Source organism: Ptychodera flava, chromosome 19 (genome assembly GCF_041260155.1).
Source record: "Ptychodera flava strain L36383 chromosome 19, AS_Pfla_20210202, whole genome shotgun sequence".
NCBI classification, from domain to species: Eukaryota; Metazoa; Hemichordata; class Enteropneusta; family Ptychoderidae; genus Ptychodera; species Ptychodera flava.
The window spans coordinates 26818792-26837837 of NC_091946.1; the positions used below are offsets into that span (position 1 = coordinate 26818792).

At 37.7% G+C, this 19046-nt stretch overlaps 1 protein-coding gene across 1 annotated transcript; it reads left to right on the plus strand.

Moving 5' to 3' along the window:
* Window positions 1–939: 939 nt before the first annotated feature.
* On the plus strand, window positions 940–18196 carry LOC139119103 (ankyrin repeat domain-containing protein 39-like). Its single transcript, XM_070682738.1, has 3 exons — window positions 940–1785; window positions 8792–8995; window positions 14915–18196. Exons 1-3 carry the CDS (start codon window positions 1564–1566, stop codon window positions 15209–15211), a joined length of 723 nt encoding a protein of 240 aa, XP_070538839.1. The 5' UTR covers window positions 940–1563; the 3' UTR covers window positions 15212–18196.
* Window positions 18197–19046: the final 850 nt, after the last annotated feature.

Below are 19046 nucleotides of genomic sequence, written 5' to 3' on the forward strand. Positions count from 1 at the left end.
TGTCTGAAAAAACAAACAAATAATAAGCTGTTTAATTACAAAGATCATCATATGAATGCATTCAGGATGCATTCTTCTCCTTCAAGTCTTACAAGGCTTGAAAACTTTGCGATAAAATCCTCAGCTTTGTTCATCATCTTATAAGTGAAATATAACGTATTCATCCCTGAGAAAAGATAAAATTGTAATGGCATAACATAGGATTGAAGGGAAACTTTAATCCCATCAAGACTAACCGAATTTCGAATATTCCAAACTGTATATTTTACAAAGGAAGTAATACAGTAAATAATGTCAGATGTTGCATTATTATCATTTTCGATTCCTGCAATTGCTAATCTTTTGATATTGATATTATTATCAAAGTTGTGTGTTCTGACAAAGAAAGAAATACATTTCTGCTCGATTTCTTTTACATATTTGCACTCAAATAAGATGTGTTCCAGTGTTTCTTCTTGGCCGCAAATATGGCATTTCCCATCACTTCAATTGAAAGTTTTGGCCAAGCTTCCTGTGACTAGGCCTCTATGGAAAATCTTCCAATTTAAATCATTTACTGAATTGCTAACAATTCCTATTGAATTAAGACGGCTGAATAAAGTAGCTTTGTAGCTGTCAGTGAGACTTAGATTCTCAGCCCATTTTTGACCAATCTGACTTTTGACTGCATGCCATTTCTTATCAACTAATTTCCAATAAAGTGACTTGGTTTTGACATCACTTTTTTGTCAGACCATAATTCTCTAAGTCTAAAATATCATAGATCTCTTCATTTTGGATATTAGAAGTGATGATTTGTTTCTGGGAATCTGGAATAGCATTGAGGAGTGTTTCATACTCTTTCTTAATTTCCTCTTGCACATGTCGAATGTTTTATTTTAGTTTCAGGGCGCATGATGGCGCCCTCACCACTTGCCCCTAAACATGTACTTCCGGTTCAACCAGTCAGTAACTTCGTCTGCAAAACGTGAATTCAGCCGTCATGTTGTGATCGTGTAGACTGTAAGTAACTGTACGGCGTGAATCACATGTGTTTTATTGAATCACGTGTGCGCCCAGTCATCCTGTGGGTTTTCTTGGCACGCTTCCCTCGACTAAACAAACCAGGTGAAAGGGAACTGTTTATCGTTGGCATGTCGTCAGATACAGACTTCGCTTCAGACCTGCACTAGCGTCGCGAGTGTGGTACGTACCGCGTCGGCACTGGTGTATTCAAGCCCAGGGAATAGGGAACACATTATTTCAGTGTCTTTCAAATGACAAGAGCAATGAAGGTATGCATGAAGCAATAGTTCGAGTCTAGTTGGTGTACGTGATCAGAAATCCGTAGCTTTACCAACAGTGGTATCTTTTGCACCGTGCAAACAGCCCGTCCTATTCAGGGCATACAGCTAGCCGTTTTCAGACAATCCGTCGACTGTTCTTGTTGAAGGAATTTGATTAGCGGATCTGCAGAAGCTGTAGCAGTCTGCAGAAAACCTTTTTGGAATGTAGCGCACGAAGACCTGACTGTTGTGTTACCAGAAAACTGCAATTGTTTTGTCAAGCCGTTTGATTAGAGACATGGCAACTGCCTCCGATAGTGCTCTAAAACACGACCACTCGAATGGCTGCAGCCACGGACAGGTGACATACTCTTCCATAGCCCAAACTCTGGACGAAATGGACTTCGAACGTGGTGTTTGGTCGGCAGCAATGAACGGAGAGATTGAGAGAGTGAAGAAATATTTGGACGTAGACAATGGCGACCCGGACGCACAGGACTCGTCCGGATACACGGCCTTGGTGAGTAATGTTATAGTCGCCTGAATTTATTTTTGCTAGAGGCCTGAAGCTTCTTACAAGATAAATTCAAGTTCAACCACGATTTTTCATAAGCATGAATGCCATCTTTCTTCCTCCCTCTGCGTGCAAGATCATTGACCTTGAGCCATGGTTGGCAATGGTACCTCTGAGATTCGGCCCATGTCTGTAAATCTATAAAAATGAATGCATGAAACTGTAAAGTTCGTCTCTCGCATTTTGACATAATTTTGAGAGTAGGGTGAATATTTATTTCTTTGTTAGCGAAGTGGCGAGTGCAAACCATTGAAAACTATCCACACATATTACGCCACATTCTAGCATTTAATCTTCAAGATTTAATGGTTATTTACAACATGCAAATATAAAGTAAATTTGACAATTTTTGGCAAAGATTACCGTTGTCCATGTTTCAGACCTTGCAATCATGGGGGGAACTCTTGAATCTGCATTGAATTTTATTGGAATATTCCAATGTCGTTCCCCTGTGTTTGTCAGATTGCAAATGAGATTGAATGTGAATAATTTATCTAAGCTTTTGTGTGAAAATTGCTGTTCAATCTCTATGATTCATTCTGAATATAAAATTACTCGTTGCAGTAATCCCATGAGGGCAGGAGAGGAGGTAATTTGAGTACGTTTCAGATAAGATCTCTGTCTTTTGCTCTGGGCCAATTGATAGTAACCCCCCTAAAAATACGTAAATTAATTAGTTCTAAAATTTTGTTTCGAATCAGTGAACGTTATTTCAAAGTAAAAGGTAAAGGTCACAAAAGGTCACTCTCGGGTGGCATAGAGGTCAATGTACTTTTGCATATAGATATGTTCTGATGTTTGTATTGTGCAAGCATTGTGACAGCCTTGTTCCCATGTATACCATAGGATTTTCCAGGTACACAAATATATGTCTAAAAAGTGTCTTTAGGTAACAAACAAAAAATGTTTTGAGAAACATGTTTGCAGCATTTATACATTTACTGTGATAAATGTTATGTGACTGCTTCTATAACAATTTCATTTCCTTTGGATGTTACTCGCAGAGCTCATTGGGAGATTAAAATATTTGTATATTTTAAAGGATTGGTTTGGTGTATAAGCTATTTAAAATAAAACAATGCAAACAGAAAAGACACATAGGTCAATATATCATCACTCAAGGCGCTATATAGTAAATTTAAAACATTGTACGTTCTTCGGGTGTGGGGGGTTGCAGTTCCTTCTTGACAAATAAAATATGTAAACATACCAAGAAGGACAATGGTGATTTGTGGAATGGTTTAGAGTGAACCCTGTGTTTTTAATTTCAGGTCTTACCTCAGTGGTAGGATTTCTCATTCACAGAGTCGGAATATCCAAGCCATGCTAATTTGATAGTGAGATGGAAGATTCATTCGTTACCTATTGACCTTGATGACCTTGTCACTGAGCACGTGCACACTGTAACCTGTTATTGAAACCGTGAACTCTCAGGATCATTGGTGTTAAGAAAGATTTTCAGATGGGTTGCAAAATTTGATTGATCGCTGCCAAGGGAGGGAGATGGATGCAAATTAAGGGTCCATCCCTTTTCATGTATATTACAGAAAAAAATTGACAGAAATATATACAGCCAGTCGATTTGGCTGCTCATTGGCTAAAAACGAACATTCAGTTTCACACCTATATTAGGGTATAAAGAAAGCTGTCAATCTATCAATTTCTTAGATAAATTTTGTCTTGTGTAACACACAAGAATTTCAGTGTCCCCATGTTGGTACGTGTGAATTCTGGGACAGGTAGAACATGCACTGATGTTTTACCGGATGCCAAATTTGAATCATCTTGTATGGACACACAATGGTATGTACAATGTACATTATGATTTTGGTTCAGAGGGACAGGATGTTTTTGACTTCCCAGTGGAATGTACAACAGATAATATCAGCATAGGTAGGGATTTTTCATTTTCTTTTATAGTCAATGTTGCATATATCTTGTCTCCTGCTACACGCAAGTCCCTTTCAAAACCAGTATTCATTGTCACCTTGTCAAAAAAAAAAAAATGCTCAGCTTCTAATTTTTGTTGTAATTTGGGCAGTTACATGTACATGTAAGTGTGCAGTCTTGGGAGCATACAGTCACTACCTGTAAAAATTGTTAGCCCGTAATAATTTACATCTTGGTCATAATTTATTATGTAAATTATTACTGCTGACGGAAACAAAGGAAAATCACTGAAAATGCAGTAGCCCTGATTTTGAGGTCAGGTGTTGTACGGATGACATGAGCGCGTTTGTAATTAGAAACGGTAAACCAGCAGCAAATCACGAACATGCAGATTGCTCGGTCACAAAGTAATTGATGACTTTGTCATGCTTATAGTAGCTGCATGTAGATTGAAATTGCTGATAATTTGTCATATAAGATGCCCGTTTGTCTCATGTTGCCTGTGGGTAAACCATTTTCTGTCATAAACCATTGGTTTTCCTAAACTATAATTTATTCTCTTTGCTTGACAATCACAAGGTACACTAGTACGCAGTGTTTTCTATTCAAGAAGAATGGTGAAATTTTCATTGATGCCCACAAGCAATACATACAAGGGTACATGTTAGGTTGTTGCTGTTAGGTTGTTGCAGAGTTTCAAATCATGAAATTTGTTTGTGTTGGAGGAAAGGGTTTAAAGCTTAATTCAATTAGCTCTAACTTGAATTTCACAAAAGATTAGTGGATGCCAGAATTATTTAAGACAAAATACTGCAAATCGCTTCCAGAACAGAGTCAGTTTCATTGTATTGGTGACTCAATGTGGGACCAAATTTTTTTTTGCAAAAACCAAAAATTTAATCTTTCTCCCCAGAGATAGCACAGGAATGGCAGCCATTTTGAATTTCAGTAGTCAGTGAATACTGGGAAATTTGTTTCTGTGACAAGTTGTGTGTTGACCCCAATTTTTAGTCTAGATTTTAAAAGGGTGTGATGTAAAGATTTCTCAATATAAAAAGACACCTGCAGGGACTCAGGTTATCACCAAAAGTGACATTATCATTAGAATAACAAGAAATTATATTTATATGCCAATAAGTGTCAACAGTAAAGTGGATTTTTCCCTTGCCTGAATGGCACAATACATGTGTGATTTATTGAGTTTGACGGAACAGCACATGCTGCCAATTTTTCAAAACATTTTTCTGTGTCGTAAAGAATATCAATATTATTGTATATTTTTCCTCATAGTGGTGCCACTCGATATACATGTACCCTACCTCTTTTAGAAAAATTAAGTACAGTACAATTAATGTACGACAGTTTAGCAGAGTGGGAGACCAAGTGGTTTGAAATCACTGGAAAGTAGTGATAAACCAAAGTGAAATATGGGACATCTATGAGTGACTTCTTGGACCCTCTCTGACTTCATCACGATTCTGTTATCCTAATTAATTTGTGACAAATTACAAATCTATGAGAAGTTTGTCTTTATCATGAATGCCACTCATCCAGTAGAAGAAATATGGCACTGATATTATATGAAAGCCCTATTTAGCTGTAACAGTAAATATATTTTTAGTGATATTTATTCAGGCTGGCTGTCTCTATTCCTGCTCCCAAAATCAGGTCCATATGGCTCTCCTATTCAATCTGTCAAACCAGCCTGTATGTTATTTTTGACAACTGAATTCTTGTCTGGATTAGAATTCGTCTGTCAACAGTATCTGACACACTGAATTTGCGGACACATCGCATTTGGTATCCTCAATGCATTGTACTATTTCTTATTCCAAAGGACATTAGGCAGAAGAATAAGGAAGCCTGCTTGTCCCTATACTAACTAATCTCTTTCTGCTAGCAAGTGGTGGTTAAGACATTTTATATTTTGCATCAGATTTTCAATCAAATTTTGCATACAGTATGTTAATTCTATACTTCAGCATTCACATGTGTTTTGTTGACAAATATCTGTCAACATATTACCTCCTGCCTCTAATGCCAGTGTAAAGGTATAAACTGCATGAATTTCATTCCAATACAGTGCAAAAACTTGTGCTCATGTGATATACGGGGTAATTTTCAAATGCAAGTTAAAAATGATCATGTCAGCTTTCTTTTAAAGATGCCTGTCTATGGTGGAAATTTATTATTTTCGGATGATGCGTGTTCCTTGTGTTAATGCTGCCGGCAGGTTTCACAGATTTTAATATTGAAAAGCATCTCTAGTCTTTGATCTGATTTGTTAATATACAAGCAAAAGTTAAACCCAGCATCTTACATCCATCTCCACACATTTTTTGTTCTAATTTGATCCATTTTCGGTACACAGGGTAAAACGTATTACACAATCTTTTATGGATGGTAATTTAATGCTACTGGAAACGATAATTTAAGGTAGTTTAGGCATTGAAAGTTAGAGACTTAAATTGTTGCTCAAACTTGCCTCAGGCAAACTTTCAACCATTCTCTTACTACATCAAGAATAAAAATTGGGGATCGCCGTGCAAATTTTGGTACTGTGGAAACAAATTATCCAATACATGTATTTACCAATATTTGAATTTCAAAATGGGCGCCATCCTAGTATTATCTGTAGGGGGGAGGGGGGGGGGGGAAGAAAAATTCCTGATTTCCACAAAACTTAGCTGGTGAAAACTTTATTTACCCCATAGGCTTCAAAATGAACCCCCACTATAGTGGTAGGCCAGAGGAAAATTGTAATTTTGAGAGTCTGAATATCTGTCCCCAAGGTGCGTTCTACCTTAACGTAGTGCCTTGAAAGTAAAAGACTTAAACTTTCGCTCAAATTTTCCTCAAGGAATCTTTCAACCATTCACTTTCAAAATCAAGAATAAATATCAGGGGTCACCGTGCAAATTTTGGAACTTCAGAAACAAATTGCCCAAGATTTACTGAAATTTGAAATTCAAAATGACCGCCAGCCCTGTGTTAACTCTATGGAGAAAAATAAAATTTTCGATTTTCAGAAAACTAAGATGATGAAACTTTTTCTTATGCAAAGGGCTTCAAAATGAACCTCCACATGTGGTGAATCAGAAAAGAATTTAAAAAGTTTCAGAGTTCGAATATCTGTCCCTGAGGCACGTTCTACCTTAAGCAGCTTCACTCCTAAAATTTAATATCTTGATCAATGACAATGACTGTGAATGGTTAAACAAAATAACAAGAAAGTGCAAAGAAAGTGGCACATTTACCAAAGCACATTGAAAATCACATAAAATTAAAGCTGTTCATGAGTAAATAGTCATTGACTGGTCAATGCTGTATGTAACAGCCATTCAAATCACATCACAAGTATTTGTTGTGTAGATATTTCAGGGAGACAGCTGGGCCCAAAATAACATCAGTTGTATGTATTATTAAATGCTTTTGACCCAAAATAAGATTTTACATTTAAATATAACACCTGAATTATTTATTTAGCTTGCAATTGCATGATCTAATATTGCAACATGCCTCTCTTGCATGCATTTCTGAATTCTTTCGGCCAAAAATAGGTCCTCAGTTAAAAAAGAAATGGGATTATCATCTTGCTTGTACCAGTAATTGTATGATTTGATATTGAAACCTGTATCATTTACAGGCGTTTCTAAATCTTTTGGGCCAAAAATAAAATCTTTCATGTGTAAACTCAAGGATTGCTGTCTTGTTTATACATGTACTTGCATAATCTGATGTTCCAATGGGTTTCTATTGCATGCACTATATTGACTGGATCAACAGCAAAAATCTCTCACATGGTTAAAACACTTCATTTACAGTTCTTCAAATCATGTAAAATTTGTGACCTTTTGCCCATTTTGGCTAAAATTTATCCTTTTCTGAAATTGTTCCCTTTGATAACTTTCAAATTTGTCTAGTCACATTAATGTGAGTGTGATGAAATTGGAGCACTGTGTCATTGATACTATTTATTGTAACTTGAGCCGGAGAGAGAGACACTGCATAGAGTTATTTAGGGAGGGTAAATTATACCCGGTAATCTTGTGTTGACCAATCTTGTGCAGAAGTGTGTGTGATTTATTTTTCTTGCACCAATGTTGATGTCCTTATTTTGTTTTGCTTCATTTTTGCAAGTTTTAAGACTTACACAACACATAAATGACTGTCATTTGAAAAATTGCCAGCATTTTGTTCAATTGACTGGTGTGTGTACTTGTACCGGTATGCAGCCCTAGGCTAATGGATGAGTCATCATGTATTTCACTTTACATCACTCCTCTCCGGTGCTCCAATTCATAGGCTGAGTCACACGCCAATTCATTCCTCGCGTCTGTCAAGGTGAAGGTTAAATACTGTTCAACATCAGAACTTCATAGCTCCATTTTCTCAAATTTGCAAATTTAACCAGCCAAAACAATCAAAAATGAACAGTATATGTGAGAAATTTCCTGTCATCTTTTCCTTATAAGCATATCCTTACAGTACCCTGAATAAATATCTTTTTGAAAGTGATTTACCATTTAAAATCCTTTCCTGAGAAATGAGACTTCTGACCCCAGGGTTTGCAAATACATGTTGGCAAGTATAGTTGTTTGGGGATTTTCTACTTGTTCTAAATTATCTTTCTTTACAAAGAAGAAGAAAAAATCTTCCTATTTGAAAAGATGTTAAAAAATGAAAATTTTGGATAATACAATGCTTGAAACGTTGCATAAATGTTGAAGGAGAATCTGTTATGAACAACGCTGAATTGGAGTATTATTTAATTTCGAATGTGAATAGCATAATAATACTTGTATCAGGAATAGATCACAATAACACATTCTTTCGGAGTAAGTGTCTGGTGAATTTCTGTTTTTATAGCATTTAGAATGTAGGGATGATTGGTATTTCTTTACTCCACCCAGTAACAGTAGTAATTCAAAACAGCATGTGGGAAAACATACACTGTACAACTCCGCTTTGTGCTGCATTTTCTGATTGGTTCGCAATGTATCTACATGTACATGTATGTATATATAGCAACTAAGCTGTCATTTATTTTTTTGTTCACCAGCATTATGCCAGTAGGAATGGTCACAGAGATACCTGCAAGCTCCTTTTAGACAAAGGTGCCGATCCCAACATCCAGACAAAGTCGGGCGTCACGCCATTGCACCGAGCTGCATACTGTCAACACGCCAATATAGTAAAGCTCCTCCTTTCGCACCAGGCAGATCCAACACTCACCGATGATGATGGCAAAAGTCCACTGCACAAGGTAAGAGGGCTGTAACCTGTACACAACACAGTAAACGATCCACTGTCTGGTTTGCTTCAGATTATACATGTATGAACCATGTGTAGCAGCACATGTGCGTGTCAAATTTCTGGGATTGGATCTGATGTGAATCATAGAATATCTTAATAACTATATATGATAAAATTTGTTGTTGATTTACTGACTCGCTGGTGTTTAAGAAATAGTGCTGATCGCAAATGACGTCATTTTTTCTCTCATAAATATGCATAAATAAATATTTGTCCATATTTTCCGCATAAACGACGAAAAATAAAACCTGCTGGTGTTACATCAGCTACTAAAAGTCACACTTATTCATATGAATTTATGACTCAGACTACAAGCTGCATGCAACAACAGCCGCGCATACAATTTGTTAGAATTGTAGGCAGCATTATCCGATATCGGGCGCGTGCAGCTATATTTAGTAACAAACCTGAAATCGCAATCAATGCTATTCTCTGCTGCACACATACACACTGCATGAGATTATTTTTCAGTATAGTAGTATGTCGACACGTTTGAAAATTCATGTTAAAAATGTCTTCTGTGTCATACTGCGGTAGTCTTATGCTTTGCTTGCTTGCTGCTGGCCAATTATCATGCACTGTGAACTCAGTAACTCTCTAGCTGATTGGTTTTAAAACAGCAGCATGTCAGTATATCAGAGATAATCTTCATTTAACCCTTTTCCTGCCAAGTCCATATTTCACCATCAGGTCAAGATGGTTAAAATTAATGATACACAACATATTCCATATGTTGTATTTTAACATAATACTGTACATTTGAAGGCTGTTGTAAACATAAATACTCTAAACTTGATTTCTTTGGACTAAAGATGCTATAACATACCAAGCCAAGTGGGTGAAAATACGTCATGTTTTTGCTCAATACCGCTTTTTACTCACTTGGCTGATGGGGAAGTGATACTGTCTTGCAGGAAAAGGGTTAATAAAGTGATCTAGAAATCGTGTCGTTCAGGTCAGGCCATCATCCCAGAAATATAACATGCAGCTGTGAATACAGCTAATGTGAAAATTCTTGCTCCTTCCTTTCAATGACTGAAGTTGGCACAACAGTGGTATTTACTGTGGTTGAGCTGGACTCAATTTACAACCTATATGGATGACAGAAATAAGTCTTTTCCAATTCAAAAACGGGGAATGAATTACAATATTTGAGTTTGTGAATATGTGAATGCTAAGCAACAAAATGAATATGTGAAAACAAACATGTCTGAAATTTATTCCAATTACAGTATTTATCTCCAACTCATAATCTTTGCAAAAGCTTTGGTATCCAGGAAATTGATAATCCCGGTGAAATGCAAACCATACCTTAAAGAAATTTTCCATTCATATGATAGCTTTTGATAGTATACTACAGCAAAAAACAGGATGGTTGGACAGTCTCATATACATACGTTTACTTTTTTGTACGTGGCATACAAGTTTTGAAGATAACATTGTAGATAAAAAGAACCGACTCATTTGACTGTCTGGATAGAACACACAAGGGAAATGCTAAATTACTAAGCTACTGCAGTGAACTGCAATAAAAACTGCTTACACTAATTAGTTTCAGCTGTAGCCAGCTGGCAGATTGGCGTATAGTGTGTTATACTGGGCAGATTCTGTTTCACCCGTGGCCACTTTAGTGTTGACCAAGGTCAAAAAATTCTGCTTGTCCAAAGGCAAAACTAGCTCTGTCTGGGGTTGTAAATGAGAGTTTACGATTGGCACCCTGTGTTCAAGATTAAAATCCAATGTAACATTACCATGCACTGGTCCATGTACGAATCTTGTTTATTTCAACTTCCCCAGACAAACTGTCTGCATGGGGCATACAATGTTGTCGACTTTGCCAGCTGGCTACAGCTGAAACTAATTAGTGTGAGCAGTTTTATTGCAGTTCACTGCAGTAGCTTAGTAATTTAGCAATTCTCTTGTGTGTTCTATCCAGACACTCAAATGAGTCGGTTCTTCTTATCTACAACGTTATCTTCAAAACTTGTATGCCACGTACAAAAAAGTAAACGTAATGTATATGAGACTGTCCAACCATCCTGTTTTTTGCTGTAGTCTACTCAAGTTCTCATCCTGAACAAGCATTACTTATATATCAGGAAATTAGCCTAATTGATGAAGCAATGCCTATATAACTACCTGTACCCAGACAGCATCCTACAGTATGCATAGTTGCTGTGCCTGGCAGTGTGAGTTAATTCTACCCAGGTGTTTATTTACATATTCAACGTTGGCTCACTCCATCACAAGACACAAATTGTACATTTCCACTCAGTCTGAGCTGGTATGAATATTCATGACTACTGGTGTGAAATGTACCATGTATCTGTTTGGGAATTACCAATGATAGTAAAGTAAATTTTTCATCACAATGAGGCTGTGACCTTTGCTATGACCTCAACCTACCGTAGGCTGTTGCTAAGTGACAACCTATATGGTGGCTAGTGTGAAACAGCCACCCCACTATTAAATACCTGATTTTCTGTTGATTTCTATCACAAAATTAATTTACTTTTTTCGTTACTGTACCTGCCATTTGGATATTCATGCTCTGAACTTTACAGAAATGGGTGTTTTATGCATATTTAATGTATTTAGTGCATATAGTAACCAAAACTTAGCCTAGATTAGCGTATATGCTGTTTAGCCTCATTTTGAAAAAAATCACTATATCTCATAAATATTTGTCACATGCAGATATTTACTTTATTTAGTAAGTTCCCTAACTGTTTATTATATTTCATATAAAAACACTTGGATTTAAAGCAAAATTAATCTGGTATCACCTGAGAGTGCTAGATCGAGGACAAGACCCATCATTAGGGAAAGACTGCATTAACCCTTTTCCTGCCAAGTCGGTGAAAATCCGCTTGAAATTCGGTGTAGCTAGAAGCTGAGCAGCCACGGCCGTTATCCTCCTAAGGCGGTGGAAATCGGGCTCCTTTTTGGTACCCCCTTTCCTGCCTAGTCGACGGAACTAAGTGTAGCAAACCCTTGCTCACGCTAGGGGTCGTTCGAGGACAGGTTTTGGGCGAGGAACGGCGTTTGCTCTCGAAATGGGTTCACAGGGAGTCCAAGGACAGGGAAAGGTGCAGAAACCTGTCCGCCAGTCCCCCACACCCGAGGGGGGCTGGTTTTTTTTTACCGCTTTTTAGCGGACTTGGCAGGATAGCATGGTGACGTTTTCTGGCGGAGTTGGACGTACTTGGCTGCCTGGCACTATACAGATTGCTGCCGAACTTGACCAACTCGGCAATGCTAATCTAGAAGGCTACCTCTTGCAAACGACTTGGCAGATATGCCGATGGTGCGAGACGAAAGTCACTTATTCAGTTGTGCGTGACTGAAAATGAGAACGTATTTTTGACGGGACGGCTCGACTTGTTCCTCCCATGGAACGGATATGAACGACTCGGAAATACCATTACAAACTGGTGTCCGACGTACTAAGCTGGGCTTCAGCTCTGCAAGTTCAAGCCAGGCAACGTCCTTCACTGCCTTGGCCGTGCCATTCAATGGACGTAGCTTTGGATTTTTTATTTATTCCACCGTCCGAAGTACTGGCTCTGGTTTGCAGGCAAACGTATCCTCTTGCCGATGCATTGGTAACTACGTACGCTGTTTGCGTACAGAGAATTCAAAAGGGCACATGAGGTCAATATGCTACATGTACGGGGATAACGTCTGCATTTAGCAGGGACTGCTTTTGTTATGCAAACCAGCTAGCAGTACAATATGGCTGCCAGCATGTGGACACGTCGATGGCTAGAACAATGGAAGCATATTGCGTTGCACCCGTGCATCGCAAAAGTGAACTGAAGACTTGGGGGTAGTGACTGGTTATCACTGGTTAGCTGCAGCCCAAGCCATGTCGGTACAAACCCGTACCTGACTGAGGACCACTCGATTAAGTCAGTAATGAACGGTAACACTCGTAAGCCAACTCCCAACTGAGCTGGCAAAACTACGTAAAGCTGTGCTTCAATGGCTCAGCCATGTCGTTAATACAACAGCAAAAACGTAGTTTTTGTGCTACACTGCCAAGTCGTTGGAGGTACGTATTCAATTGCCCCTACCCTGGGGAAACAGGACAGGTTTGACGGTGCTTCTGCACCCCTAGCACGACCCTCAGGCCTCTGACTAACAGACGAGTGAGGTGATGTTTGTGCCTAGCGGACGTGCGTAATACTGAAGGAGTTTATTTCCGAAAAAATAAACATGAAACGGCAATAAAATGACGCACTCCCAGGGGCAAACAAAGCCGGTGACCTCAATTTTTTTCTGCAGCAACCCTTGAGCTCCTTCCCCTGTCTACGGGCATGTAGAAATTATCGAAGTCTAACACGTATAAGTACGGCTAAAACTACCCTGAAAATGGGCGATTTCTGCCAAAATGGCTGGCAGGATAACATGCAGGAGAGCCAATCTTTTGCAGGCACATATTATGGGGCGGTTTTCTACTGACTTGGGAGAATAACGGACAAGGGCGCTCGGCAGGAAAAGGGTTAACTTGCATGGTACCTGAAACCCGGGTCCTTGCCTGACCAACTCGGGTGACAAACAGAAGACTTTTAATCCCCCAGGGTGTGAATGTTCCATTGTTATGTTTATCTTATCCAGCTGGTGCCATTGTAGTGCCACTGTAGGAAAGGCAGGTCAGTGAAATTAATCCTCTGATAACTAAGTAGGGAAGTAGGGTATTCCTAAGTTAATGGAGCTTTCCCGTTATGTGTAGTGGCTACAGTGTGTTTCACACATGTAAAAATTCATATCATTGAGTCTTGGAGCACTACAGCATCCTTGAAGTTACAAAGGTATATTTAGACTTATTGTGTCACCCCTACATTTCGTTGTGTATGTATGTCATACATGTATATGGCTGTTTAAACAATGTGGTTGCAAAACATTTTGCATGGGAAACGAGAGTTGGAGGTGAACATACATGTAATTAATCCGTTTGCTCACATAGGATAATTATTCCAACAGGTGACTCGCTAGATCAGTTCTTATTTATTATAAGCATATACCTACCTGGTCTGTATGTACCGGTACATGATGAATGTACCATGTGTACTAAATGAATACATGTATAATGTACTGGTATGTATATACGGCATGTGAACGTGTGAATGGATAGATGGATGTATGTGTCAATATTATGTATCTGTATAGTAAAGCACGGTCCCTCCACATTTTGTGGAGGGACCGTGAGTTAAATGTATACCGGTATATGAATGTAAAGCATGGGTACTGTATGTGATGTTATGTGTGCATGTGTCTGTGTCTGAAAGTGTACAGCAGTATGTCCATATTTCCATGTACATGTATAACCACAACCTTCAAGATTTGATAACAGCCAGCTTATTGCAGAAATGTAGTACAAAGGCATTAACAGAGAGATCCCAACTGCCATTCACTCTCATCAAGCTAGGATGTCCTGCCTGTCATGTTTGCCATCACCTGCTAGAAAATTGACTTCAACTTAAAGGTATACTGTCACCTGTTCCAATTTTGCAACAGTTACCATGGAAAGAGAAAATCTAACCAATCACAGATTTTAAGCGGGTGGCCACTTTTTAAAAACAGCGCCCTCACATGGGCATTTTGAATACCAAGGAACGTCGTTTTGACCATATATGGGCATATTTGGATTACAGGTGACTGTATACCTTTAATCATTTAATGTGAATTAAGGATGGAAAAAAACTATTTGCTGAGGTTGCTGTAGAAGTACTGTGCTTAAAGAGAGAGTATTTTAGGTCTCTGATTATCCTGAGTTTGCAAAGTGATTGTGGTAAACCTGTGAATTTCAAATCATGTTGAACAGGCAGTGCAAACTTCTGACACTGAAAAACACTTGTCTTGGCAGGCCGCTGAGAAAGGGAATCTTGAAATCTGTCAAATGCTGATATCGGTGAGCCCGACAGTTGGGGAAGCCATGAAGGACATCCAGGATTACAGAGACAAAATGGCACTTGACTACGTACTCGATGAGAACACAGGATTGAAAGAATTACTGCGACCTGTTCTCAGGGACAGTGATGTAGAGAGACGTAGCTGTGGAGAGGACGATGATGATGACGAAGACGAGGAAGAAAGACAGAGATTTAGAAAAGAACTTGAAGAAAGCTTCGGCCTCAGAGATGACACCGATGATGACCTTTGAACTTTAATAGTGAATCTTAATGATATACCTTTAACTTTTGGATATTTTGTTCCACACAAACTCTTTGTGCCGCAAGTATGTTTGGATATTCTATTGAATCAACTGCAGTACTGGCATTAGCTGAATTTATATGTACATGAACGGTACTGCCCAGTATTATGTTCATTACAGAGTACATTATCCAGCTCTATTTTCGTGGTCTCTTTCATGGCCAATCAAAATTCATTACATATATAATTTCAAAGTTGTGTTTTTTTTCGGATATCTATCAAATTGATATTTACTGCAGATTTTCAAGAACATTTTTATAAAGTGGTGTTTTCTTAACTTATTTTCATTTGTCCCATTTTGTTTTTCATTATCATAATCGTCTAAGATCTCTTTCGCAGTCAAATTCACAGAGTCTGTTTCCCAATTTACAGTTTTGGTTTCAGTCTTTACATTTGCCATTAACAAAACTTACTCAATTGTGTGGACACTGATCAATGTCTATATCAAGAAAGTAAATGACATGTCTTTTTTCCCGGAAAAAAGAACTGGAATCCAGCGGAGTGAGAGTGACAAGCCTTGGTGCTAATTTGTTTCCTCAAAAAAGTGACACTGGGGAACAAAAAGTGCTGTAGAATCTTCAAAAACATTGATGCTAAGTCTTTAAAAAACATTTTCACCTCATCCAAATTATGAAATTACTATTTTACAATCAAGAAAGTTAAATGCCTGCCTGCTTCATACATAGCTTAGACTTAATACATGATGATTACAAGATGAAACTCTCTGAGAAGGCAACTAATACCAATACCGTTGGTGTTAAGGCGCTATTAGTAGTAAATTTTAATGTATTTTACTGTATGTTTATAATTATATCTACAAAAACCTGAATGTATGTATGAGCATGTGTGACTTTTGACAAGTGAATTCTAGGCTTGACTAGATTTCAATGGTTTTTCAGTAACAAAAATTTGCACGTGTACACAATGTTGCATAGTATAGCTATACTATCCATATAATTTAGCGAGACATGTACTGGTAAAAACATAGTATTTTTCCAGAATTGGACTGATGAAAGAATTATAAAAGTAAAGCTTTTGTCCCTTTACGTGGCATAGGAATGGACCAATAATATTTGGGAAAGGTTGTTAAAAATGGAAAACATTCTCCGTGGTACTAATTGTACAAAATGTTTTTTCAACCTTGCAGCTTATTCAGTGTAGCGAGAAAAAGAAAATGACAGGAGAAAGTGTTGAATTCTAGAGGAAAAAGTATGTATGTACTGCCACCTCAGTAAAATGAATTGAAGGATCTTTACTGTGATAAAAGTTTACTTCTCCCCGTTTTGAACACCCCTCCATTGCCAAATGGTCTATTCCCTATTCGTACATTGCCATCGATGTGTATAACACTGACCCCAGTGAAACAAACACTGACCCCAGTGAAACAACTACTTGACTATGATTTGTATGTTTGCATGTATATGTACTGCATTCCCAACAGTCACTCAAGTAGACAGACAAGGTAGCATAGGTTTCAGTGTTCTCCACAGCTTGGAAAACCGAGGGGCAGCCAATTTACATAACAATTCGTAATTTGCATATTCCTTTGTTGTGAAAATGTATTCTTTTGTGCAGTTATTCACATATGAATAGATTGCTCCAAACACAGAGGGGTGGCTCACCCATAAAAATCCCCTTGTGGAGAACCCTGGGTTTAACAAGATTGTGCAATATATCATGAAATACCATCTTAAAGTTGTTCGAGATCAGTAACAATAACATTGATCATGCAATACCAGTGCTATAGGTGAATGTGCTGTGCCGTATGCTTAGTTTTGCACTTTGTTAGAGTACTGGCTAGCTCAGCATGTTCCTAAAGCATGTTGCTGGTAGACACCAGAAATTATAATTTTTCTTATTTATTCTGGCTGTGCTGTGGTGCTGAAGGTGATTTTATTGACAACTCTGTCAGCATGAGTTAAAGTTCTGACATTGAATGTCAGTGTTGCAAGTAATAGTGTAGTGTATGTAATACAAGATTGTTGAACAATGCTAAACTCACAGTGTATTAAGTCAATATAAAAATAGTCAGGACCATATATATCCATAAAATTTTGCTTCCATTTGCATTAGAATGCCTTATATGTAGAACATCACTAACTGACTATTATCCTAAAAATTTAAACAGGAATGCATGTTTTTTAAAGAAAATTCACTGAGAGAATGATATTTGTCAATCTTAAGCCACAAATGAAATTAAAATGACTCCATGAATCTGTCATTGTCTGTTCACAAAAACCAACTGAAAAGGAAAAATGAATAGCGAACTCTAAAGGCAGTAAATAAGAATGTTTTTGTCACAGGAAATTTGACATTCATAAAAGATATTTGGTCATCTCTAACCTATCCTCATTTCAAGATTGATCAAAGTGAATATCAGTGTGTCAGAGCGATGCTGTACAGGACAACATTGCAAATTCCTGTAATTTCACAAATGATTTTCCATGGGGAAGAAACCTTCCACAGTACAGTTTTCCACAACGCCATGATTTTTTTTAACATAGACCTGAGAATTTTATGGAAGTGATATTATATTAAATCATATATTTTGTTACATTTTTCCGATACTATATTCAAATAGTTATCTGCTGTGATAGTTATTTCTTAAGGTCAACAGTGACTTTTTTTGGTGTAACTTATAATCTGTTTGTGTGTTTTTTAACTCGTATTTGTATATTTTCTGTTTGATGTTGAAAGATGCTTTAATGGTGCTTATGTGATTTAAAAAAAAAGACTAGAAATCATTCATGCTTAAAAACATTTTATCAAATAAATTTAACATCCTGTTGCTGCAAATCGTCTGCACTTCTTGATTGTAATATTTATAAGCAGCTATAAGTTTGCTACATTTGCATCTGGAATTTACATATATAGGAAATAAAAGGATATGTTCCCAGAGTATTTTGAAATGGAGATATCAACTGCATGTACCATATATAGGTGTGGTAATGGTGTTGCTTTCTCAAAAATACTGAGAGTAGTTTTTAGCTACTGTAGGCTAGTCTTTACTATCAATCCACAACATTGTTGTTACCAAGTGACGGGCAAAACAACATGGTACCAGATGCTGACAGGTTGACAAGCCTTTTGACATCAAAGTCTAATAAACTTTCATGATTTGTCACCCCTGTTTACAACTTTCTTCGGTATTCCAAAAAATATCTTTCCAACTTCCCTTTTTAGCTCATATTTGGTATGTAAATAAATACCAAAAAGAGCTTATATGGTGAGTTGGTGGTGTCTGTATGTATGTATGTATGTATGTATGTATGTGCGGATGTATGTCCGTCTGACGCAAAAGCTCCCAAACCACCACACCTACCATCTTAGTATTTGGTGTACAGGTAGACCGAGGGGCTGAGATGTGACGTTGTTCAAATGAACATGTCAGTGTCAAAAATATGCAAATGAGGTAAGAAAAAGGAAAAATCCTGCATATGTGCAGGAGTGGTGGTAGTAACTGAAACAGCCTACACATCTGAGTCAGAGCTTCTATGATCTCTAACCTATTTGTATGCAGTGTACCTATTATGTGTAGGAGTGGTGGCAGTAACTGAAACAGCTTATGAGTCATTTCCTGTCATTGTTCATAAACTGTTACATATTGGCAGACCTGCTCAAACTAAAAGGGACTGTGTTGAAACATTCCTCTGCTATGCATGTTGCTAAAGTTGACCTCCAATACCTAAAGTTTCAGACCTTATTTACTTTTGTCATTCTTGTTTTTCTGGTTTAAATATTTCTTGAATAAACCAATTCAAACCAAATATACACTGTCGCCCTTG

Bases quoted from the DNA above. Each gene is read 5' to 3' on its own strand.
- LOC139119103 (XM_070682738.1), top strand. From the start codon at position 1,564: ATGGCAACTGCCTCCGATAGTGCTCTAAAACACGACCACTCGAATGGC. The intron at 1,786-8,791 runs GTGAGTAATGTT...TTTGTTCACCAG, and splicing joins CGTCCGGATACACGGCCTTG to CATTATGCCAGTAGGAATGG. The intron at 8,996-14,914 runs GTAAGAGGGCTG...TTGTCTTGGCAG, and splicing joins GCAAAAGTCCACTGCACAAG to GCCGCTGAGAAAGGGAATCT.